The sequence below is a fragment of the Rhea pennata genome, chromosome 3, assembly GCF_028389875.1.
Source record: "Rhea pennata isolate bPtePen1 chromosome 3, bPtePen1.pri, whole genome shotgun sequence".
Lineage (NCBI taxonomy): Eukaryota > Metazoa > Chordata > Aves > Rheiformes > Rheidae > Rhea > Rhea pennata.
Genome location: NC_084665.1, coordinates 57,847,311 through 57,873,629, shown reverse-complemented (window position 1 = coordinate 57,873,629; position 26,319 = coordinate 57,847,311). Strand labels below are relative to the sequence as shown.

Here is a 26,319-nt window from a genome sequence, read left to right as displayed (position 1 = left end):
TTGGGGGGAGGGAGACAAGGACACTAAAGAAATGGTACTCCCATATAGTTAAAAATTCAAGTCACCACAATGACCATGGAACGCCTATCTCCTAAGCAAAGCTGAGTCCATCCTTCAGATCAATAGTTCTTCTATGATACTCACATTGATGTAGCTGTACAGTTATTTAGTTTGCACATCAACCAGTACAGTCAAGTGAAACAAATATAAACCATATTGAAATGTGTGTCCTGTCCCATAAACATTCTGCATTTAGGAGCTTACTTGACCGAGGCAGATGAGGAGCTAGTCTGAAAGCTACAAATGAGAAATAGGGATGTATTACACATACAAGAAGAATGGTAATAAGCTCACCAAGGAAAACTTGTCTACCTTTAGTTGGTCTCTTCACTGCAGGAAAATGATTAGCCTGGAAAAAGTTTCCTGGAAGCTATAAATCCTACATGCATAAAAATAAAACTCTACTGAGAAGATTTTATATTTTTGACATGCCAAGCAGGAAATGAATTAATTATAAAAGAAGCAAAGCAATAAAAGAATATGTTCACTATTGTATGAAACTCAGTTCTTGGAGGCTGATTCAATGAAAGAAAGATAATTCAAGCAGAAGAGGAAAACCTCAAAGGTCTCTCCTTGGTCCTAATGTTCTTTAGAGTCTTACTGAAAGATACATTCAGAAAAACGAAAATAGAAACTGAATTTTCTGCCAAATGGGTCTCCATAGAATCTTTTTTAGATCAGATGATTTTTTGTTTAGCACTACATTTTTTCCCATTTCACAGATGGTTCTCTGAGTTAATTTTGCATAAGATTTCCTAAGACTGTACCTAGGGATACAGGCCTTTTCCCCTCTAAGGGGAGACAGTTTCCCTGCTTAAGTAAAGTAGTAAAATGGGAATGTTTTATGACTTGTTCTTTGCTTCTCTAATTGCTGGAGGAAAGAGTGAGAAATCAGCAGTCACGAAGATCATTGTATTACAGACACATAACTCAGGTTCAGTGGTTGCTAAGTCAGTATGGACAGCAATAATACAACCTACACACTCAGTTTCTCTCTTCACTAAAATGGGGATGAAAATGAGACTCTTGCTTAATATCACACATTCACGAATCTCCTTTAAATCAGCTAATGAAAGCAGCTGCTGTGAAGCAGCTGCTGTGATGCTGAGTATAAAACTTAACTTTAATGGTTGACTGTTTTCTGCAAATCACAGAATCATAAGGTTGGAAGGGACCTCTGGAGATCATCTAGTCCAACCCTCAGCATAGCCCCGTACGGGGATTGGACCCACGACCCTGACATTAGCAGCACCATGCTCTAACCAGCTGAGCTAGATGTTCCCTTCTGATGACTTTTGAAAAAAAGATAATAATGGTGGAAACACCAAATGCATTGAACAGGCCCAGAAGACTCCTGCTGCACAGCCAGCAGACATTCTCCTGATGGCTTAGAATACATAGCATCCATTAGTGCTTTTTTCTTACTAGTCTCCATGAATATCATGCTATTTTTTCCTTACAGGATACAACAATGGTGCATTTAAAGATCTTCTATATTGCAGTTGAATCCATCATGCAATAAATGAGTTAACAGTTTGTGTCTTCAGCATAAGCCCATAACATAGGAATACTGCACTTTTAACAGCTTTGTTAGCTGTACTGCGATATCTTCTGTCTCATCCCGCTGGTAAGAATGGGATTGGTAAGAGTGGCCTGCCACTGTGTAACAATAAACCTATCAATCATGCCCAGGAATCCTGAAAAACTTAAATAAATCCCTATAATGTCAAGTTGACATGCAAAACAGCAAGTCTATTATTTTAGGCTACATCTAAGTATCTGATATGAAATAGTAAAAATAGTGAGAGAAAGAGGAAGCTCTCATAACCTATATATCCAGAGGTTTTCCACCGTTCACGGATAAGTAACACAGCTCCCCACATCCATGATGCACTTTGGTTAATTGCTCATGCAGAAAGAGAGCGCAAGGAAGGGCAACTCAATGCTCTTGCAGCTGAACAGCTAGCAAAACTTGGACTGAAGCATGCCACAGATGCCATGTCACTGAGCTATACAGCTGGAGTTACTATGGGCAGGAAAAATTTGAATCTGTACAATCATAATCAACAGCTAACATTACCTGGCTTGGGAACAGAATGGTAAAAAGAAGACGGACAATCTTTCATGCAGTATATGCATTATCATTTCAAGTCAAATGGCTAAAAGTCTCATTGCAATGTCTTTCAGGATATTTTGATTTTTTTTATTTTGAAGATGAAATACTGTTATCTTCGCTGACTTTCAAAATGACAAAGTGTAGTTCAGTATCAAGCTGTTAAATATGTAAGGCTGAGAGGAATGAGACAAACACATTCATAGTTCTGCAAATAACTAGCATATTTGCACATACTATTGAAATGAGGCACATTTTCATTTTATTTATCATAAATCATCACTACACTATTTTAAAAAAAGACATGAGGAAATTTTTCTTCCTCCTTCTTGATCTGAATTGGAAAAAATGAAAGCTGATATCCACAGGTATATAACAGAGGCAATTTGGTGGGATTGGAGGAATGGAAAGAGGCAGGAAGGAAACAACATTATTTGTTTTGACTCCAGGACAAAAATAGTTGATCATCAAGTACTGTGCATCTAAGCAGAAGTGCTAAAGTAACAGCATTACTGAAAAACTACATCTTCTTGATGCCTAACAGAGCACAACACTCAAAGTACAAAAGGGACAGACTAAGTACAATCTGGTTATCATGGTTGAATACTTCCATTATATCAAAATATTTGGAAAACAAATCTGAAAACCTCAGACTTCAAAAAAAAAAATAGCCTCAGCATTATTTAATTGCTACAAAAATCCTGTGGCCAAAAATAATTTTTTTACACTCAAAAAACCAACTTTTCGATTAAAGATGAGCACTGATAGCTTTCTTGAAGACTCTTCCTGACAATGAGCCAACTGTTACCATCAATGAAGCTGAGAACACGTATGGCAGAACTGTAGAAAACTTCCCTGTCCAGTATTCACCTACTTCTGCAGTCATGGCTCTTCAGGTACTCAACTCTAGCCAACACCAATGGGCACAGCATATGCAAGACCTGGTCTGCAGCACAGGTTTCACCTTAGCCTCCCATTAAGGTGGCTGAGTTGCTAGAAGTACTAAATCCATGGACATTTCTCCTCAGAAGTCCCATTTCAGAATCAAGTTGTATCTGGTCACAGATAGAGAGTTTATCCTAAATTGAAACAGGAGAGAATTTCAACAGGAGAGGCCAAAAGAAAGGCACTAAATGCCAACTTTAGGAAAATTTTCCCTTTCCATCAAACTAAATAAAAAGCAGGGAAGCTTTTCCCAAGCAATGGAGACTGGGAGAATACAGCCAATGATTCTGCCTTAAGAAATAGCTTTCCAACAAGAGATTGTAGTAGTAGTAGTAGTAGAACTAGTAGTTAATGTCAAGGTCATCATTTCTTCCATTTGATGTAATAACCTAAAAATCAGAATTAGTCTAGTTGAGAGAAATTCTCATTTACCAGAACAGTATTTCTCAGATTCAAAAAACCCACAAAATCCCAGTACTAAAACCTTCCATCATTGATAAACCTACTGCGTACACAAGAAACACTTTCCAAAGTGAAATGAAAGCTACCTCTTTCTCTGAACACTCAAGGGCGTAAGAATCCACACACCAGATAAATGGACGTTTTCTCAAAGTTGAGAAAAACAATGCAATTCTGAAAGTATAAAATCATGCTCACAAACAGCATCTGAAACTACTATACAGAACTGCCAGATGGAACTTTTGCAAAGGTAAAAATAAATAAAGAGACTCTGGAGTACATTTAGGACCCAGAAGCTACATGCCAAATTTCACACAAGAGTGAGCTTTATCCTTGAAGCTATATTAGGATCCACAATGAAAGTGTTCACTCTTAAAAGCTCACAGTTTCCATGAAGAATTTTAGATTAGGAGCCCTAACATACACTAGTTATTTACTAGAAACTTTGGTAACTTTCCAGTGAATTTTAACCATTTTAACATATGAATCCCTAAAAGTGCCCAAAGATTTTTGTTTGTTTGTTGTAACCTCTGCAAATCTTTACTGGCAACTTGATTATTCTGCATAATGACTGATCATACTAAAAGATGTGTTTATTAGCTAATATTTGCAATGATGTTAGCATAATTACGTCCTCACTACCAAGTCTGCTATTTCTTTTGAAAGATCAGAAAATACAATAGCCAAGATCTTTTTTTCCATTCTACGTCTGCCAGAAAGCTGTGAGCTCACAGTCATTGTTTCATGGCTCTAAAACATCACGATCAGGCTACTGCTATGTATTTTCCATCTTGTTATATATTCAGTCAAGTTAGATGTTGTAGCTGAAGCAGGACACAGCAGCTTTCCCCTTAAGTGTATTTGATCACCATCCCAAACTCTGCAGTAGCTGTTTTGGGTTTCAGGAAACTGTTTTTAGGTTTCATCATTGTTCATAAAGCTCTAAATAGATCCGCCTCCACTCTTCCCTCTGATACTGAACTGTGATCCCCAGAAGCAGAAGCATTTTAAAGCAACATCCCATGATGAAAAGATATTGAGGAAGACACACTCCGACATGAGTCCTTCCCTTGAAAATGCTCTTCTGATTCAATGAAAATATCTATTGACCTCCAAAGACGACAACAGTTCAGGAAATCTTTTGCGCACAACAGTATAGCTAAGAGAACATTTTGAAAGCTGACATTAACATGTTATGGTATTTTTTTTAAGCCAGATACAGGAGATACAGAAACTTTTTATCATTATTATTTGTCACATTGATTCATTAGAATATTCAAGGTTCAGTTCTTTTTGATACTTCAAATATTTTCATACATAAATCAAAGTAACTCAGTTTAAACTAGATTAGGAAAAGTTATGCTTTTCTATACAGGTGGACCCAGCTCTTCACTGAAAATGTTTTTTTATTTGTATCAAATTTCTTTTGAAACTTGAACTCCAAGGGATTCTGTGGGTTTTCTTTAAATGCCAAGTTAATTATTTTTATAGTAACAGGATATTCACTCAAAAACAGCAGTAGCATGTTCCTAAAACTGCAGATACTGCAGGTTCCACACATCTGGCACTATCTGCTGGAAGTAAGAGAAATTTTACTTCAAGTTCCCAATAATACTAGAATCCCATTTGCAGAGCTTTAGAGAAGGCTGTAAAGATACAGAACAGAAGTGCTTAATAAATGGAAAGGTACCTGAACACAGAGTTTTGGTAAGTTAATTTAACGAGACCCTAGCAGTTTAAAACACTACAAAAGCCACAGGCAATCAGTATATATCTGCACACAGAAGTAACCAACATAACAGGAACAAAACGTTGCCTCTTTAGGAATACAAAAACTTCATTCACAACGGTCTTACATTAGGCTCAGTTAGAACACAGGGCAGGTTAGGCTTAAGTTTCTGCAAATACTCAGCGTGAAGCAGAAGACAAAGTAGATGAAGAGCACATGGGATTTATAACAATCAACAGTTAAGCAAACTGGTATGGATAAAGACTGCCTAACCAAGGTTCAAAATCAACCTGCTGAAAATCAAAGAAATAGCATTTCCCAAATTCTATTCCTTGGTTGTATTAAAGTGGCAGAAGAGTATTGGTTTCGTTTGCCCCCTCCCCATTAACACAGGCTACTGACCTGTTTTCATTCAGACAAATATTCATTTACCTGTTGAAACGGTAGATGTCCCGTATGTTTCCAAACAGGGCTGATCGCTCTTCTGGCCCCAGGGAAAGCTTGGATTGGTCACTGATGCAATCAAGGTAATCCTGCAAGAGGAACGAGAAGGATGCCTTAGACACTCCCTCCTCTTCTGGATCAGCAGATGGAGCTATCTTTAATTGTGCACGATGAGGTCCTTCATATCAGTTTCACGTTATTATTACAGTAAACCCTTCAGTAGCCCTCTGTGAACAGTCATTCTATTGTGAAAGGTAACAGTACTTATCTGTTCACTGAAACCTAGAAAAATAACAAAAGACCTAATGCTAAGTTATGGCCCTTAAGCCGGACAGCGAACACTTCTCTTGCTACTGATACACAAACGTATTCAGGTTTCATTCACCATGACAGCTTAATTGATCATTTAACTGACTCAAAGACCAAAAAAAAAAAAAAAAAGGAAAAATAAAAGATGAAGAATGTAATTTAATGGAGCCTTAGCAATGGAAAACCCATATAATCAAGAGCACATTGCACACAAGCAACGGAGGCTTAGAAGAGTAACCACTGCAAGAGGCCTTTTTTTTTTCTTTTAAAATCCTAATTGAAAAAAAATGCAGAGTTTGTAGAGGACAGGAGATCTCATTGTATATATGTTAGTGTGCAATTTCAGCACATACACAGTTACATTGCAAATTACATTGGTATGTATTCTTGTGAAGGTTCACTCTCACTTTTAGAAGTGTAGACAGTATCACATCCAGTGAATTTAATGGAATAGGAGCAAGACAGTTAAAAAAAAAATGATCAGGACAGCACTGTTCTTACAAAAAACAACTTTCCTGTATCTTCCCTCATTTTGATAAGGGCTCAACTCCCCAGAGTGTCACCTTTCATTCTGCTGCTGCTACAGTATTAAAATTTCTGAGATCCAGGGCAAACAAATCCACTTGGCTATTTTGTGATACACAACTCATAAACCAACCAACCCAACGGGCTGCCACATTCACGAAGAAATTCTGCTGGAGAAAGGACAACAATAAAGGAAAAGTGAAAACAGGTGAAACAATGCAGAACAAAAATAAATAAAATCCCTTAGCCTGAGGTTAGACAATGTGGTGTGGCAACCTACCAAAAGCAACACAGCATTCCAGAACGCTACCAGGAAGGAACCCTGAAAAATGTCAGCTAGACCATGAAAGTCTTTACAATATAAATGCATTCCAAAGTCATAAAGAAAAAATATTACAGGATACATGCAGTGGACAAGATTTATTCTGTGTAAATCCAGTGAAGAGGGAGGGATCAATCATTAATCTAACCTCCAGATTTTAGATGCCTTCATGAAGAAGGTTTTGAATTGCAGTGCTTGAGTGTCCATACTCAGATCCTTCTTTCTAATTGAAATGGTGTCACCAGAGTTACAACTGTAAGCAAGAACCAGGTTTAGACACCTGTCCCAAACCTCCAACTATAATATTCAGTAATTAACATTCAGCTTTTCAGGCAATTAATGTCTCTAATTAAATGCATCCCTCACCATCATCATAAAACAGCATTTTTTTGGACAACAAATGGGAAAGGAAACGACCTTACACAAAGGCTACCTCAGCGTCTTTAAAAAGGACATCCATACTTTACTTTCTCTCCCGGCAGACAACAGCCTTGTAGTCCAAGCTTGTTCTTGAAATACGTTTGTGCAGTAAGTCATTGGAACTGCATCCCTGGCACTCTCTAACTGGCTTTTTATTCATACTCAGAAGCTGCATAAGAGTAAAAGGTTTAAGAAGTTGAATGACACAAATAGGACTGCAACATGCAATGCTCTAAATCAGAAAGCCAGAAGTAAAAGCAAGACAGATTCAGGGCTACTCTGGCGCAGTTTTAGACTCTGTTCTTTTTCTGTAGAACGTAAAAAAACAAGGAGAAAAACACAATATAACACAAATCTGCATATAAAAATAAAGAACTGGAAAGTCCCAGTGAAATCCTGATCTTTTACAGACATTTTCAGTGCTGCAGGAGAAAATGCAAAAACATCTCAAGGTGATATGATAGGTGAATGGAAAATGGTAGCAGAGGAATAAAAACCTCACACAGAGCAACTCCATACAGTGCACTCATCATACAAGGAGGAGTCACTTTCAAACTCATCCATCTCAGCAGAGCTGGAATTCAGATTTTCTAAGAATAACAATAGCTCACAATTACTTTTTCCAGTATTCTTGCAGACACTGTTAAAAGCATGATCTGTTTTGTGTTCCTCTTGTTCTCTCACCCCTGTTTCACTCCACATATATACTATTCTGAGTCTTTTATCAAATCTTAGTAAGAAATAAGGAATCAAGCACTCCCTCATGCTCCTGCCAAGAAAAAGCCTGCAGGTGCTTTGGCAGTTTTCCAGCATTCCAGTAGCATATGCCAATATCAGGTTATACTACAGACCCACAACTTGTCTTCTGTTTTCATAAGTTTCTTAAAACTGTATTTCAGGCTCCCTTATCCTCCTTTTTGCTCGCACAGAGTAAGGGGAGCTGGTTATTTGTTGAAGAGGTTTAGAATTACGAAGTACCCAGCACTTCATCTTGCTGACACAGTTAGGGGATCACTCAAATTTTGGGGAATACTTTCACGTTCTAATCTTTTATTTTTGTTGATTCAAGGCTTGTGCAACAGTACAACAGCTACTAACATGTTTAAGTCGCTGTTAAATGCGTGAACCAATACCTGAGCTAGATATGAACTGCTGAATGTGATACTGCAGGTGGAGTAGTCACAGCAGCAAAGAGCTCCAGATGCCTCAATTTCTGTGAAAGCAGTGGACATTGAACAGTCTCGGCTAAGTGATCTGACAAAGTCCAGGCACAGAGGAACTGCACACCACCTGCACTGTCAGAGCAAGCAAGACCCGTCTGGTTATATTGCTTTATAGAGTAGATGTGCAGCCATAAAGGCTTCATGAACTCATCCAGGAAACAGATGCACTATAGGCCTATAACCCTCTGCAAGGACATCGACAAAAGCAGATCAAAGCTACTCAGCCATGAGTTTATTCCTAATTATTTCTTAGAAAATGATACTTTACCCCCCATGTTAGTCACTGCAACCTACTACAGCATATCAACAGCTGTTATCATCCGAAGCCATACTGAAAGGTTTGGAGCTACGCGATAACAGGCCAGGCTGCAGCTGTAATGACATGGTGCGGAAGTCAATGAAATTTATCAGAACAGAGTACCGGGCTCATCCACTTTATTTGCTTCTTGCAGCATCTATGGCCCTTCTGTCGGCACTGAATGATTTGTTTATAACCTTTGCCTCTGTTAGTGTTTAACTGCCTCGCAGCAGTTATGGCAAAACATTTAGCTCACTTCATAGAAGAAAAAAAAAAAACTGCTTAGACTGATTTACGGAGCAAGGTTTGCTCCGCATGACATGCACAGTTTTTCCATCCTCTTTCCTGAAACTTTGCAACAACCAGAAGAGTCTTGCCAGACCGCTCTGCCTTCCTTGCTGGGTTGGACATTCTCTCCGTTTATCTTTCAGCACACAACATCTATCAAGAAGTACGTCTACTAAAAGTCTCATATCAGACTGCCATCTCCTCCTCCAGAATCAAATGAAAAATACCTTTAGGGGAACAAAACTGGTGACAACACTAGCTTCAGGTTTCTCATAGAGGATAAAATATAATTATATGAATTAGGAATGAGAGAAAAATGTCAAGAACAAAATGACTAAGAATAGCTTCACTTATTGATTAAACTGATTTTTCCATGACCAAACTTTAGAAGCTAAATGCAGATTAACACATGGCGTTTTTATCTAGCCACCCAAGTCATCTTTGGAAAACAGATATACATTTAGCTTTAAAAACAGATCACAAGCTGAATAGTAATAATAATGGGATGGAGACTTTTACCCACATAGTAAACTGTTTCAAACTCTAAATGAAGGCTGAAGGAGTAAGTACAGTTCCTGTACCCCTCTGGACTCCTGCAATACATTCTGGCTCAAGAGCTGAGGGCTTTCACCAAGAAAACTCAGTCTCTGACCAAAAAATGCTTAAAGTTATGTACTTATTGAACCTTCCAATTCCTAGTATTGCAGCATAAGGAGGAAAATATAGTATTAAATCAGACAGAACCCAAGTCCATGTAGAGCAACATCACTCAGTTCCCGGTTTTCTGATACTCTCCACATATATGCTACACTGCTAAGGCAGCACTTTTCTCGTAAAATCGATCAGATGGTTGTGCACAAAAGGACTCACTGAAATGGTACATGGCATGGGCTGCCTGAACACTATTCCCCCACTGCTCTATAGACCAGAAAGGAGAGAAAAAAAAAAAAAAAAAAGAACACCTCACAAACTGGATCTTGTCTATAGAGTGCTTGTTGGAACCGCACTAACCACACCAAACATCATGCTTATAATCAACTCGGGCATAACTGTACAAGGGGATAATTGCTATAACTTGCTCCTTGTTGCTAATTCTTACAAATAAGTAGTTGATTATCATCTGTACACCACAAGTCCCCTTTTTACTATTTTTTTCAATTCCTCTTTTTTTTTTTTTTTTTTTTTTTTTTTTTTTTTGATCTCCCCCCCCCAAAATCTTCTGAATGTCTCCTGTGGAAAAAATAGTTTATTCTCAGCAACAGGGAAGCAGGAGACTGAATGACTGAATTCTGGTCAGAGCAGCTCACTGCAGCTGTCAGACTACTGAAAGTGCAGCTGCAACCTGTAAAGTGAAAGTGCAGCTGTAAACAACCCCTACATTGCCTTCTTGCTCTAGCGCCTTTGCCCACATCAGCTGCAGACTTGAAGAGATTTAAATCAGATTCGTCTCCATCCCATATCAAAGCCTTTCATCAGGATTTCTTCCTAAAACACAATTATCATTATTGTCATCACCTTTTCTGATAGAAGACAACAAGTCTGCTATTTTAGTGCAGGTCTCATAGCCTGTGCAGAGTTTACTTGGAGACACCCGTTGCAAAATACTTCATGTAGGCAAAACTAACACATTTTTCTGTCTGCTCCTACGCCTTCATCATCCATATTCTGCTTCTTTGCTCTCTGTAAGGAAGCCATACTGTTCATCTATCTATAGGCAGTCTCCTCTTGACTGAAACCATCTTTACCTTCCAAGAGCCAGTGTGCTCCCTCAGCTGCCCTTAAAACCACTTCCCACCCCACCCCCTTGCTGTCTTCAGTCCTCCCGAGACAGCCTGACATGTTCCCACTTGGGAGGCAGCAATCCATATCTGTCAAGATAATTAGTGCCCTTAAACTCCCACTTCTAAAATTCCCCTGTAAGCGAAGCAGCAGAAATGGCAGCAGCTGTGCTTCAATGTATTACTTGTATTGACTCCCCCAGCAATGCTATAACATGCAGTTATTATATCTCCATTCATTACGAAATTAAACTGTTTTGTAGGAACAGTAGGTCTCTTCTCATTGTGCTTTGCATTCTGTTCTCGAATATATTTGTTCTTTCATTATCTAATCAGGAAACGACTACACAATGAAATTCTACAGATAAAATACTGCTTTTTCTGTTTTTATGTAAATACTTCTATAAAATACTTTTAATATACTTTTAAGCACAGAATGCTTAAGAAACACAATCAAGTAACAACACCTCTGACTTTATTTTCAACCTTACACAATCATTTTGTCATACAGTGAGCTAACACAACTAAATATTTTTTACTTATCTGAACAGTTTAAATTGAAGATGCTGTCTGATTGTCATTAAAATCTGAGCTAGATTTTACTTCTGCTACAGATATGCACATTAAAGATGCCAGTAAATCAAACCCTCATGCTAGCCCAAGCAACAACAGGTCTGAAAGAGCAAGGCCTGTCCAGAGCTGAAGCATGGCACAGCATAGCCCTGTCACCAAGAGACGGCCAAAGCCATAGTCTTTCCATGGACACCGGTCTTTCTGCAGACACTTGGAGTCCCAGGCAAAGCCATGCAACCTGTTCATTTGCTTCAGCAACAACAGCAGGAAGGTCCTGGGGGGCTCCATGCACTACTTATCCCTCTTTTCATTCCCTTCATCTCACTCAGTACTTCACACACAAAGCTGCCGCTTGACAGTGCTAGTACAGAAAATGGTCCTCTGTTCTTTTCTGGGAAACTCAGCTGCATGGAAGGCGGGTGCCAAAGTGCCCACCTACGTGCATGCAGTGCTCTAATCACACTGCTGAGGGAGCGAGGGCCAGGAGAATGTCCTCGGACAGGCACCATCGCCACTCAGAGAGTCTCCACACAGGAATAGCCTAAGTAATCCGTATGCTTTATACAGTCTTATTATATGCAGTTTGTGATTCATTTCCTTCATCTCTGATTTACATGCAGAACACTAGAGTCTCTGAACTGGCAGGATGCCACCTTGCTGGCATTAGTCCTCTCTCCAGATACCATATGGAGCTCTTGGAGAAGGCATTACTCAGTGTACTTTTGTTTAAGACTAGCTTCATCAGAATTAGCCAATTTACACATACAATCAACTTACAGCCTACAAATAACAGCAACGCAGCAGGCATCATGATACAGTAAGCCGATACTCCAATGACTGCATGTAGAAAGGGCAAAGACTGATGGTGACAGCACATGTGAGAACACGATATAAAGAAAGCCTAAAAATAGAGAAGCGTATTTAAGTTTTTTTTCCACTGTTTAACATTGCTAAGTAAGGTGATCATGTCAGACTTCCCCATACATTTTCCACAGTTAGAGGCCCGCAAATTACTAAGCCTACAAAACACTTTCACCTGCAGGGGAAGAAAAGTATCTTTGTCATGGAGTTATTTCAAAATAAGTGACAAATTTTCTATAACCAACAAGACTCATCTATCTTATAGATGTTAAAATACTGCCTCATTTATAGACTGTAGAAGAGATACGAAGGACTGGAGGTAGTGACCTCTGGTAGTGATCCTCGGCTTCATCCACATGCATGGGAAGCCACAGGGGGAGTACGCGGCAGCCAAAATTAGCAGTGAGCAATTCCTGAGTCCTAACACTATGCCTGTACCTCTAAAACACATTCTTTCTTTGCTTTAAACTGTCCTTGAACAGTTGTGCCTGTGCAGTGCATAAGCGCACACAAGGTAGCATGGAAAGTCAGCAGGACACATCAAAGCCTAAAAGTAAAGCGTAGGGCACTTCAGTGTCAACAACGACGATCATGAGATCTTGTCACAGGACCTCAAGTTTTCAGAGCAGAGTTAGTCCCAAGAATTTAACTGAAGCATTTGACTGGAAAACTCAGCAAGTGTGAGGCCTCCTGAACACTCCCCTACTACTGTGACCACGTTCCAAGTTTATCATCAGACGTGAGCCAGCACAACTGACAAACCACAGCTACAGGAATTTTGCCCCAAAGCTGGCACTCAGAATTGTTACTGAAGGAGGTGTGTTAAGAGATAAATTCAGAAAGCAGCATGGAGTTCATGGCACAATATGCTATCAGTAGCTTACTGACATTTCACTGAAGAGCTTTGTGAGGCCACCATCTAACCGGCTTCCTAAGATAAGAGAAAACAGCACAAATAAGCCACAATAATGTTTTTATTTGCTGTCCTTATTAAACAGCAATTAGGATGTCAAATAGTTTGTGATCACTGGGCATACAAAGTAAACACTCTATGGATTTCTAAATCTAAGCCTTCAATGGAGTATCAGTAGGAATCATCATCGTCCAATAACCTTGAGTTAAGAAAAAAAAAAAAAAAGCTAAAAATGTGTAACAATGATAAGTTCTACAAAACCTTGAACTTCTTCAGGACACACACAGATTAATTCTCACAAGGAGGTCTCAGCTGGTCTGATTATAAACTTTTATACCACAGTCAAGCAAAGCACAGAGAACTAAGTCTTTGAATGTGTGGATCATCCAGGAAGTGAACACGAGTCTTGTGCTGCAAACCTGTCAAATAAACTTTTCCCAACTTATAAAGCAATGAAATTTAACATTTCTAAAGGAACTCTTAATACACTTACATGTTAAATGAGACATTCTAGAAAATAAATATTTATTTTAAAACAGAAGAAGGGAAACTGAAAAAATCTTTTTTCCAAAGAATAAAAATGCAAACCCAGCATAATGGAGAAAATACGCACACATCCTAAACACACATACACATACATATTTATTAACCTTACTAACCATATGATTCCCAGAAACTTATGAATGGATATTACTAATATATGAACAACAGTAAAATGGAAGGTTATAGCAATAAGTGGTTTCCAAATGTAATTTTTAAAGTGTCTTATAATCCCTGGGAGTGGTGAAGGGGAAAAGAGGGAGAGACTGCTATCTGGGTTTTTTTAAGCCTCCAGGTTTAAAGGGTACGCATTACGAGACAAACAGTATTCACTGACAAGTAATATTTAATAATAATGATATAACAAATTTAAAAGTGGTATTTTCATGGACTAGAAAGGAAATGACTATAACAAGCACATGGAATTCCAGAAAACATGGTCTACTGGAGAAGTCTCAGCAGTTTGTTTTGCTTTAAGCAATCAAGTTTTGAAATTTCATCATAGAAATCTCAATCATTCTGCAAAACTGCATCAACTTATTAAAGCCTTTAAATATTTACGGAAAGTTTTGAAGTATAAGCCTGCATGTCCTTTCCCTCACTCCTCAGCTCCCATACCTCCTCATCCCAATTTTGCTATCCACCTATAAGTTTATTTCTATAAACTGCACTTTGGAGCTACTCATTGGCTGCCAGGGAGCAAATCAAAGCCAGAGAACAGAGGTTAACACATCTGTCTTTCGTTACTTTCTAAGTTACAAAGGGGCTGTATATACTGCACTAAAGGGTAACACAACCTCACGCTCCAATCTCAGTTCAGTTATAGGAGCAAAGTTTCACGCTCAGAATCCCTTGCGTACCACGAGCCTTCTTCAATGGTGCGTCCCACAGTTAACTATCTTTTGCCCCTTACCTTCCTTCTCTAAAAAGAAAAGGATAAAGCACTCCAGAACCAAAGATTAACTTTTGCTCTTTTATCTACGCTCATTTGCATTTAGAAAGCATTTAGTAGGCTGCAAACAGACAGCACGGTTGAGCAATTTATCCAACACTGCAAGAAAAGCAAGTACAATAGCAGCTGCAGTCGGTCTTTTCAGCAATTCTACAGTTCACTGGAACAGCAGCAGCTACCCCGACACTTAACTTCCACAGAAGCTTTTCTTAAAAAAGAAAAAAAAAATTAACTGTGCATTTGTAGACACCTCATTTATAACAGCAGTATAACTCACTCTTCCATGCTGTCCAAACACAGAGTTTTGTTTTAAGGCCAGCTCTAAATTATGATTACATGTTTGTACTGCCATAGTGAATGCAGTCCCAGTCATATGCTGAAGCTGTGCAATCACTTGACAAAGAGAGAGTACCTGTCCCAACAAGTTTCTGCAGTCTAGGTGTAAAATAAGATACAGCAACTGGATACAAAGTAAGCTAAAGAAAACACAAGGCAATGATTACATTTTATTCAGTGTCTTTCAAATACGCAGCAATATGCTGAATAAAGGACATTTATGAATTTTATAGAAGAAATAAGACTGAGCAGTAATTTACCCATTTCCTATGAGATTAGTTTACAAACAGCTCCCTGTTCATGCCATAATGTACGTCAGTTCCTTTTCACCACGTAAGCGGCTTGTTAGGTTATTTTTGGTTGTTCACAATATGAATTATTCCTACTGCACAAATGTAACACATCCTTTTCCAAAGTCCAGAATCCTTTTCTTGTGTCCAGAAAAATAGGGGCAGCAGAGGGAGAAGGTGTTTGCATTGTTTTTTAAAGGGTACATACTATAGGAAGTTTAAAGCACATACAGCTGCCAACATACTTCCATTTGGGATCTTGGAGACTGAGGAACAGCTTCATCTGAAACTATTTAAGACAAACATGAACAACAGTTTGTGTATCCTTCCATCACTTCAGGTTGCTTTAGGATGTTTAATGTGGCTCACATGCAGGAAGCAAGAATCCCACTGGGAAAATTGAGCAGTCCTACTGCTTCAGAAGAAAGAAGTCTGAGGACTACTTGAGCTGTTCCTCAAAGGTAGCCAGAACAGCTGTTTACACCTGTTCAGTAACATACCTAGCGTTATTAGACACCTCACATTTCAACAGTCTCCAGTGTGGATTGCAATCTTTTTTTAACCGCAAATCCAAAAACAAACAAATCACAAATGCTGACCATTTACTGCTGCTTCCAAATTCCTTACAGATCTGTACCAAGATAGTCAAACAGAATTTAGTTTCAGCTATCGTATCTCAGTATTACTGGGAGAGGGAGAAAAAAAGAACACCCAAACCCTCAAACCTTGCTTGCTCTGCTGTCACTCTCTCCATGAAGAAGTCTATCAGAATTTGACACAGCTCTTCCTCCATCAACAAAAACACAAGTGGTGAGAAAGCTCATCAGCCCCAAAGTATATCAAATACTAATCATAGTTGAAAAAGTTATCATGTCATGTCATTACCATAACATTGGTTCTGCAGGTAATTTAAATCACTCACCCAAATCTTCTAAAAACTTGAACGGATCAGTTCCTGGTCAGAAGGAACTGCATGTGAGCTAATGGAAAACTAATCTGCTTTTAACTGCATTTTAAAGTCTTAACAAGGGAAATTTCCAAGTAAAGGTAAAAGGGGCAAGTAGCACTAGGAATCTCATTCTGAACATTACTGTTTTGCTTTAAATCTAAGCGAGATGTCTTTTCTCTTTGCATGGGGGAGGCTCTGGAGCTGGAGATGGCCCACAGAGGAAGAGAGCCCGTTTCTAAAGCACCACTGTTCATGAGGAGACTAACATAGACCATCTAAAAAGCATGCACCCATCACCTGCATGCCCTCTTTTGTGCTGCAGATTTAGGACAAGTGAGTGAAGCACGTCAGCGATCCTTGTGAGGCACAGGCTTCCAGGACTGCCGTGTACATAACTGAGGCTGAGGTACTGCCCCACAGCTTTGCGGCTGCTGCTATGTACTGTGTTACTATGTTTTGGTCTTAATGCACTCAAGAAAAACACTAGTTGTAAGATCATACATTATCGATCCTGATAAGGGGTGAAATAAAAATGCTGGAAAGCTGAAGAATGCCATCATTACTGCCTGCTGGTTACAGCAGTGCCATAAAGCTCAGGGTCCTTAACACAGGAGGGACCTTTACATCCTCTCACGTCACAGTTCTCTTCCCCATAGCATTCAAGAAACTTTCCTTTGAAGCACTCTGAAATTTCTAATCTAAGAGACTCTTAAAGAAGTGCTACTAAATCATTTTTTCCCCCTTTTTGCTGGTGCTTGAACCTTGCATTGTGAAACAGAGGTACTTTTCCATTTTCACACACAGCTTAACATCAGCAATCTAAAGGTGCCTTCTTTGGGCATGGAAGTAGGAGTTACAGGGAAAAGAATAAAAAACAAAAAACAAAAAGCCTGCAAACAGAAAGGCGAATTAAGTATAATGAGGTAGCAAATACTCTAGGATGCACTAGCTATGTTGTGACTCCCACCTGCTGAACATAAATGAGCTCTGCTATCCAACAAGCCAGTGTACAAGCAGCTACGTTTTCATTAACACACCACGAGAAGTGATAATGTGCACACTGCAATCTTCCAATCTTCAGAGCTTTTATTTTTTTTTAAAAAAAGGGAAAAAACTAAAGTGCATAAAATGCAATAAGAGGCATCCTTTAAATACAGGACCAGGAGACAGGAAACTCTGAACAATAAAGCTCAGATACTGGCTTCCTGTCGGAAGAGCTTCCCTTAATCATACATGGCAAATCTCTATCAACTGCAAATGTCCAATATCTCCCTTTCCAAGGCTTGACCTCTAACTCCCCCAAGGGGTTTGTAACTTTGTCAGACTTCACTTGCCTTGGATGAAGCTTTCCATGCTGAAAACCTGCCTCCCTACTGAATTCTTTTAGGAGATTTCAGCAAAAACATCCCCCCAGGCCTTTTCATGACAGAACCGAAAATACACTTTTTTTTTTTTTTTTTTTTTTTTGTTCATGTTGAAAAATTTTGGTGACCTTTCCCCTGAGAAGACAAGCACCTCCAGGCTGTAGCAAGGACATGAAACAAACCCTTCTACTTCAGGGATGGGCAGTAACAGATTGGAGCATAATGGAGACTTTGTTTCCGAGAGCATACCTTTTGCTATTTGGGTGCAAATCTTCCCATATTTGACTGTATTGAAAGGAATGGTGGTGGGAGAGTCAGAAAGAAAACCTTCAGATTAGTAAATATCAAACAGAAACTTCTAGCAATGGTATTTCACATGTCTCAGCTTATGCCTCAGTAGGTCTTAACCTGCAATTGCCACTCTTGGTTGCCACAAGTCACACCTGGTTCAGATCTGCTCCCCTGAAGCAAGAATAGGGAACAAGGTGTTCCTGTGCATCAGCGACCCCGAGCAGACTTTATGCAATGAGCAGAAGCAACCTGTCCAGGGCAGCAGACATGAAGAGAGTTGTCCAGCAGGATGGAAAGGAGAAAAGAGGAACAAAGAATGTGATTGACATCAGAGATTGAGACTGAATTTTAACAGAACACAGAGGACAGAAAACTAGGAATGGTGATAAGGCATGCTGTTGGAAGAGGAGACAAACTTAACATGAAGCTGGGGTACAGAGGGAGAACTACAGTGGACCTGGCAAAAAGACTGTGACAATCTGTTTGAGAGAATGTCTTCAGGTTGGATGACAGCAAGAGAGACAAACAGACATCTGGAATCAGCAAAGACAGAGTGTGGAAAAGAGAAAGATTAAAAGTGAGAAATCATACAAGGAAAGAAGATGAGAATACAGACTGACAGGGGACAAGGATGGGATAACTGTCAGGAGACTGAGGCTAGATGGGCAAGAAAACTGTAGAGAGAAGACAACTGTATGGAGAAGGATAATGGGACTTTCTGGATAAAAAGGCTTCAGTGAGGAACTTCCAGTGCTAAAACAAAAAAGGAGAGCTGAGGGGACAAATGGTCTGGAAAAGAGGTAGCATAGGGAGAGGAGACAGGACATGAACTTGGACTAGTCCAGTAGGGATGGTTCAAAAACGGTGCAGTTAAAGGGTAGAGGAACTCATTCACAGAAAAGAAGTCTCCCAGACTTGAGATGGAGTTGAAGCTTCCTGAAGGTCAACCTCCCTTTGAATCAAATATATGTGCAAAGCGTGTTTCATTCCTTTCTAGTTACTCTCCTATGTAGATGCCATCAGCTTTTTACTGATACTATTTACCTTTTAGATCTAATGATGTTCAAGCAGTGGACCTCAATCTGCCAATATTGCTATCAGAGTGAATTTGATGGAATATGCTGGGTAAACGCACTATTAACAAGTGCATTTGCATTCTTCCTCCATTTTGCACAGGTAAGAAACAGATTTGGATATCATTTTCTAGTTACAAGTGTTTGTACAAGTTATGAATGTGGGCTTTGGACTTGTACAAACCACCAGAGCAAAACATATTTTCATTTGTTAATAAACTCAGGCAAAGTACTTTACCTAGGGAAAGAAAAAGTTACTTGAGTAAGTGACTCTCATTCAATTTTATACATTTTCTAACTAAATTACAATTTGAAATAGTTAGACTGAGTCCTGAAGAGGAGACAACCTGCAGGTTTCACCCTGACCGGTACACCTGTCAGCATGACGCAAGCAGGAAGTCCAGATATCCCATTTCTCATCACAAACTTGCCCAAAACACACTTCAAGCTGCACTGATTCAAAATTTTAATTACTTTTAATACATCACCTGATAAAAACATACAAAACCCAGAAAAGTTCACTGTGTCCTTATTAAAAGGCTTGCCTGTGCAAGAATCACTGTAGTATTTCTCAGAACAGTAATATTTCAACTATGCTTCTGAAAAACTGCTGTTTTTAAAGCATGTCCAAGGGTACAGGGAACATAGTGCCTGTACAATCTCCTGTCACTCATCCTAAATCACTGAAACTCTTTTCATGAACAATTTAAAAGAAAGCTGGAGAACCTCAGCGGGTCTCCGGGATCAGTTAAAGACCACATTGGCCATACGCAGTGAAGACCCTTCTAACTCTGTCCAACAATTTGCTGCTGTTAAGACCACATAGATACTTAAAAACTAACAGAAATCTATGCTTTTTAAATTTATTTTAACAAGGTTAGGTCAATAAAGTCATCGAAAAAGTGAAATTTTATTTTCTGCCATTCACTCCATTGTGTTTTACGCTGAGTAGGCTAACTCCACATGTTCTGCAGGCTACATGGGCTGAAAGGACACTGCCTAAAATACTATGCTAGGCTAAGTCTTAATGAACGTACTTGGGACAAGATGAATTGTACACTCAATTTTACAGAGTCTACGTTAATGAGACATTCTTGTAGTTGCAAATTGCTCCTTTCACTTTGCAGTCAACATTACTTCCTTGATGCGGCTGTAGTTCTCCGCCTCTTCAGATCTCCTTGTACAGGCAACATCATAAGGGCTTAGGTGTGCGGATGTATTAAAAATAAAAAAAATACATATGCACGGAGATGTATTTCAGGCAAACATGCTTTGCTCAGCACCAGAGATTTAGCGAGTGGATTCATGCATGTGAATTTTTGAACATCTAGTCTAGAAACCTCTTGGTTCCAGCCTAGAGCATGTTTCACTGAGAACAGGTAGGTCCCTTTTGCATATGTTTTCACTGCCTACAGAGAAGGTATTGTCAGCAAATCCCCACTGCCAGGGACAAAAAGTAATAGACTAGATCTGTACCAACAGTTCTCAACCGGGAGTAGGGAGTGTTTAAAATAATACTTGTTCTTTTCTCCCCAATCTTACAGCTCTTCAGTTTTTAAACTGTTTGTACTTGGGTAGCTCCACTTTCTCCCTGCCCCCTGAAAATCCTCAGGACTATTTTTAGTTTGTGTGCGTAAACATCTGCCATACTGTAGTCTGTTGCAAAACTCCCCAGAGTGCTCTAGCACCACTCTATTTCATACTGCCCTCAATTTTCCAGTTCCTGGGTTTCCTCTTATTTCCTCATATTGTTTTCCCTCTAATGATTTAATCTCTGCACTTAGCACTAGTTGATTTGCTTATGCTTTCCCCCACCAGCTCCCACTCTTCAGTTCCCATACCCTTCATGGGGAGCACTTGTCCTCTGACCTTTCCCCGGGCCCCCTTTTCCCATTCTCATCCCATTTCCTAACAAGCTGCCAAAACCTGACCCGTGTTTATTTAGAAAAAAAGACAGATTGAGCTGCTTCCCTTCATCTTAATTTGGCTCTGCGCCAGTTATCTGACTGCCAAACTAAATGGCCTCAAGTCATAGAGGCTCAAATAATCAAAATCCTCAAAGGCTGCAGCACTCCTACAAATGTCTGTGGGGTCTTCCCATCCTTCTCAGAACAACCACCCTTAGTTGGGTAAATCACAACAGCATTGCCAAGGTGACTCATGGAGAAAGGAATCCTGAAAAATGTATGAAAATGTATGTAACAAGTTTCCAAACACACTTCCCTCCCCTGAAACCAAATGAAGAACATGCACAGGCTGAGGTAGCTGGTTCCCTCCTGTCCTCTTCATTTGGGAAGGAGCTCCTTTGAAGCCCTTGGATCCTCAATACCTACCTAAAAAAATATCCTGCTGCCAATCACCTCATCTCTCAGATGAGCTGCTAGAGCAACACAAAGCTTTCAAGAGTCTTTATTTATTAGATCTTGTACCTGTGAAATGCCAAAGCATGTAAGTTCCTAAGGTTCTATCATAACTTCAAGAACATCTTCCTCATTTACTCCACATTTGCAACAGTGATGCTTAAAGTGTTTCTAGCAAACATCAGTTAAGATTACGTTAATGACAGTTTCTAGTTCCTCAAGTTGTATCATTTACTGCATAGGGGAAGGAATGAGGGGTGAACTTTTCAGAAACATGTAGATCATGCCCAGGGAATAGTGACTATGTATACAGACCGATTTGCTTCAGTTGCATATGACAAACAGTCTTTAACAGTACCAAAATGAAATTTAGGCAAAAACTGAATTTAGTGACACAGCAACAGCCGTAGAAGTGAAGATAGTTCTGCAGAAAGACTTCTTTGTGAGAATGTCTGGGGGAGGAGGGAGGGCTAGGGTTGGAGGGCAAATGATCACATGCATCTATGTGATCAAAGTCTTAGCCTTTTCCTCCTTATTTAAGTACTGTATCGTCTAGGGGATCAGGGTTATTTTTATTATTTTTTCTTGGCAGCAGCTGACTTCTATGTTCTTCAACAGACTAGCACATACAGCTATCTAAAACCATTTACTCTAGATATAGTACACTACAGATACACTACCAGGAAACCCTTCCTTGTAAGTGGTGGTAGCACGTGCATGTAGGTTAAGTATGTAAAGAACAATCAAAAGACTTGCTTATAGTCTTCATAAACACAAATGAATACAACAGTGACGGGCATAGTTAAAAAACATGAAGCAAGCGGAACAATCCACATAAGGGCAAGGACACATTCCCAGTACTAGAAAGGGGTAATAAAAGATATTGTTAGGCTGGGGACTGAACAAAAATCACACTCCACTAATAGATGCAACAGTCACCACTCTTTCAGAATAGATATTAAAGAGAACCTACTTCATCCTATAAGAGCCAAAGCAATAGGGTTTTCCACCAAATACACAAGCCATATTCAACATTACAGGCCAAGGACTTGGACTGCAGCTGTCAGTTTGCATGAAAAGTGAATGAAAAAGGCAGGAAAGGACTTGCAAGATTAGGATTGAGTTGGGGGGGGGGGAGAGAATCTGAGAGACCCTTCAGATAAAGCATTTAAAGGGATGTAGAACTAAAAGCGAAGAAGCTGTCTCCTGTTTGCTTCTTGCTATACTCCAGGAAACAGAGTATTGTACATTCTTTGTAAATAGACAGTACTGCAAAGAGTTCACCACTCTGTTCACCACCACTACCATCAACTGTTGTTTTTATCAATTACTTCTTCATGAATAAGTAGTAACAGCTTAGATTTATCTAACCAAATAAAAACTACAAATACAAAAGAACAAAGATTCTACTCTTACTAATTATAAGACCTTTGGGTTTACCCACAAATACCAACTCCATTGTCAAAGTCCATCTGTCTTGTTGTAAAATCAGAAATGACATAGAAATAGATACCTCATTCTAATCAAGAATCCTACCTTCACAATGCTTTTGAGATCCTGCACGTACATCCTCTCTGTCTCCAAAATCTCTTGGACAACTCTGTCTACGTAGAGGAGCTTGGGACTGGTAGGTTCTGTGGCCAGGGACATTGCACAGTTTTTGCCCGCTCCTTTTGGTTCTGCTTTCCTTGGCGTACTTAGCCTTTTTTCCAGGCTTTCCTCAGTCTCCTGTTGCTCTGCAGGTGTGTTCTTGCGTGGCTTGTTGCTGGAAAATCGTCTGGCTGGGACTAGTTCTAGCTTGATGGCACCCGTTTCTTTATCCTGGTTAAACAAGCCCAAATGGCTGTTTGAAGCTAAGGTCGTTCTGCTTCCGAAGGAACAGTGGCTGTCCCTGGAGGAAGCAGAGGAGGAAGTGGAGCTGAAGCTGACGGGACGGTCGCTATCTGACAGTTCCATGGTTTTTCTTTCACAGTAGCGGAAAGGTCTGTTCTCCTTGTGCAAATCTTCCCCTTTTGTCTTGGAGTCAAGGGCCTCTGTCACAGCCGGTAAAACATCAAGAGGTAAATGGAAGCCATCTAAAATAATAAATATGGAGAAGTGGTTTCACTGTTGTTGCTCCACGTAACAGAAAAGTTAACAACAGATGTTTTCAAAGCTTAGCATACAGATATAACATATAGCAGTAACTTTTACAAAAGACATCCAGAACAGCATGGCTTTGGCTATGGCAGCTCTAATGCTTTTCAGCTGGTGGGGGTCCCCCACTGGGGGCTACTACCTAGGCACAGCAGCTCAGCTTTATTTTTATTTTTATTTTATTTATTTATTTATTTATTTATTTTAACTCCAGTGACATCTTCATTTTTCAAAAACTACATTGGCAATTAACATTCTAGATGGCAGTTTTATTTAGAAAAATGTAGAGCCAATAAGGATGCAAATTAAAGTTGCCCAACACTTAAGATAGCCTTCTTAAAAACTAAAGCAGATTGGGTATATAACTACAAAGAAAAAAACTTCCATGACTCTGCTTCTGTGGATAGGAAGAAATTCATTCAAACTAGAATGCCAGTCCCTGATCTTTCAAAATCAAAAACTATTATTTATTTAAAAATAAAAAGCCCCAAACCAAAAAGAAACAAAAGCCAGAAAAGAACATTTGATTTATTTGGCCTATCTTGCATAAGATTTTTAATTGCACATGGGTAATTAATAATATGTAATTTATTATAATAATAAATAATGGTATTAGATGATGGTATTAGCTTTCTCTTAAGGAAATATTGCCCTCAGGGTAAAACACAGAATTATATAGAGACTAGAGAGTAATTGGTTTGTTACATGGGTCATGTTACATTTGGCCATTAGTTTTATCTTAAAGTCTTAAAATCTATGGCCTCTCTGTATGTCACAGCCTCTTTTTTTGCAAGGTAGAACCAAGGTTTCCTACCTTTCTTGAATAAACTCCAGAAACAAAAAAGCAAAAAAAAAAAAAAAAAAAAAAAAAATTAAAACTGAAGAAAGCAGTGAAGTTTCTCATTTCAAAATCAGTATGGACAAATATGTTTGCCTTCCTATTGCTTGTGATAAGAAAGTATGCATTTTTGATAAGGAAGAATGTATTTTTGTTATCAGCTTTGGATCATTTTTCAAGTTCAGTTAGAAAGCACAGGACAGCTGTGCAGATGTAAACCCCCTTGAAAAATGCGCAGGATAAACAAGATAACAGGAATACTCTTCCGCTAACTAGCTTCAAGATATTTTACTAAAATTACATGATAAAGAAACACCTGATTAGTCACATTTAGTGGGAAAATAAAAGGTTCTGGTTACATTCCATTACTTCATACTCTTTTCTTTCTGTTTCGCTGATACGTTCTCTGCCTTTCAGATAACCTGAAGGCATTAATATGTAATATTTGCTTCCCAAACATTGTGAGGCTCATTAATATATATAAAAAAAAACCTACAAACAAGACAGCTCAGGTCACTGAAATTGAATAAAAGTTTTTTTTTTTTCATACAACATACTTGTAGCCAGAAGCTATAGGTGCATTTTAATATGTCTTAAAAACACTCTTCCACAATATCCTCTTTCCTTGCTTAATGACAATTTATTTTGCCTATTAAAAACACAAGGAGCAGTTTTGACAATTAAAATGTGCAAGCTCTTAAAAGCCTATATTCTCGTCCTTGGTAAACCCCAGGGCATCTGGTAGGCAAGGGTAACTGCATGCCATACACATTCGACTCAAATTCCTCCATTTTCATACAAATCACTATTCCCGTGCTTCTACATAAATTACAACAACCAAACTATTTTGTATTTGAAAAAAATTGGTCTGTTCTGTCCTCAAAGCTTTATCCTGACTACTTCCCTCAGAATTACTTTTTATTTAAATTAATTCTTACCACTTTTGCAGGCAAGTGCAAACTGGCCGTTTGGCTTCTCCGCAAAGACTTTTTTTGCTAAAGTTCTGCCCATTCTATGTCTGATCAGAGAAACGCAGGTCTCAAAATTCCCATGTCCAAAGCCTGACGCTCCTGCAGCCTCAGCACCAGAGCCGCAAAGCTCTCCCAGCCTGCTCGAAACTGATCTCCGTTTCGCGGAAACCGTGAGGGAACCTCAGGAGAAAGGCACGACAGACCTTAGCAGGGACTTCGGCTTGATACAAAACCAGGAAACACGTTACTTTCCTCAGCTTTCAAGTTCTATGGAAAACACTTTGCGTCCTGCTGGTGCTAAGGGACGAGCCCCGGCTCTGTCTATCCCTGAACTTGTTTCATCTACAGGTAAATGTTGCAAACCCGAAATCCTCTGCAACAACACAGGATGGGAAACTCTTCCAAGAGTTTTCCGGAACCCCTCTGGGACAAGGCAGCACCACCCTTGCTGCTGGCATCAGGAACAGAGATATTAGATGATTTCTCCAAAGTCCAAATACATCAGAAAAGGCAGAAACTGAACCCCGTTCATTGCCACAGTCACTCTCCCATCCTTTTTTGTTTGTTTTGTTTTGTTTTGTGTGTGTGTGTGTGTGTGTGTGTGTGTGTGTGTGTTAGGGTCTTGGTCTGGATTTTCACAGCCCTTGCACAGTTTTACTGTAAAACAGCCAATTCTGTCAACTGCCTAAATTTTCTGCTTCTTGACTGGTGAAAATCCCACAAATAAATAGATGAGGGGGGAAGAGAGAGAGGAAACAAACCAGAAGGTTGATCTCAACATGCCATAATCGAAATGGCTGCCTTTTCCTGGTGGCATCTCTGAAAGCATCGTGACCTCTTACAAGTTTCTGTCTTTGCTTTTTACAGTAACAGGTGTTCATACCAAATTCACTTCTTGAGTACCTTGAGGGACTGATTTATAAGGATCTACCCCTCTCCCCTTCTCCTCCATCCCAATT

At 39.3% G+C, this 26,319-nt stretch overlaps 1 protein-coding gene across 1 annotated transcript in view; it reads right to left on the bottom strand.

The window, feature by feature from the left end:
- PLEKHG1 (pleckstrin homology and RhoGEF domain containing G1) overlaps positions 1 to 26,319 on the bottom strand; it is a 141,532-nt gene that overhangs the window by 30,698 nt on the left and 84,515 nt on the right. Inside the window, exons 4-5 of the mRNA XM_062572377.1 lie at positions 22,952 to 23,490; positions 5,739 to 5,839 (exon numbers count right to left, since the gene is read on the bottom strand). Of these exons, the coding sequence (XP_062428361.1) occupies positions 5,739 to 5,839; positions 22,952 to 23,490 (640 nt within the window). The remainder of the gene's footprint in view (positions 1 to 5,738; positions 5,840 to 22,951; positions 23,491 to 26,319) is intronic.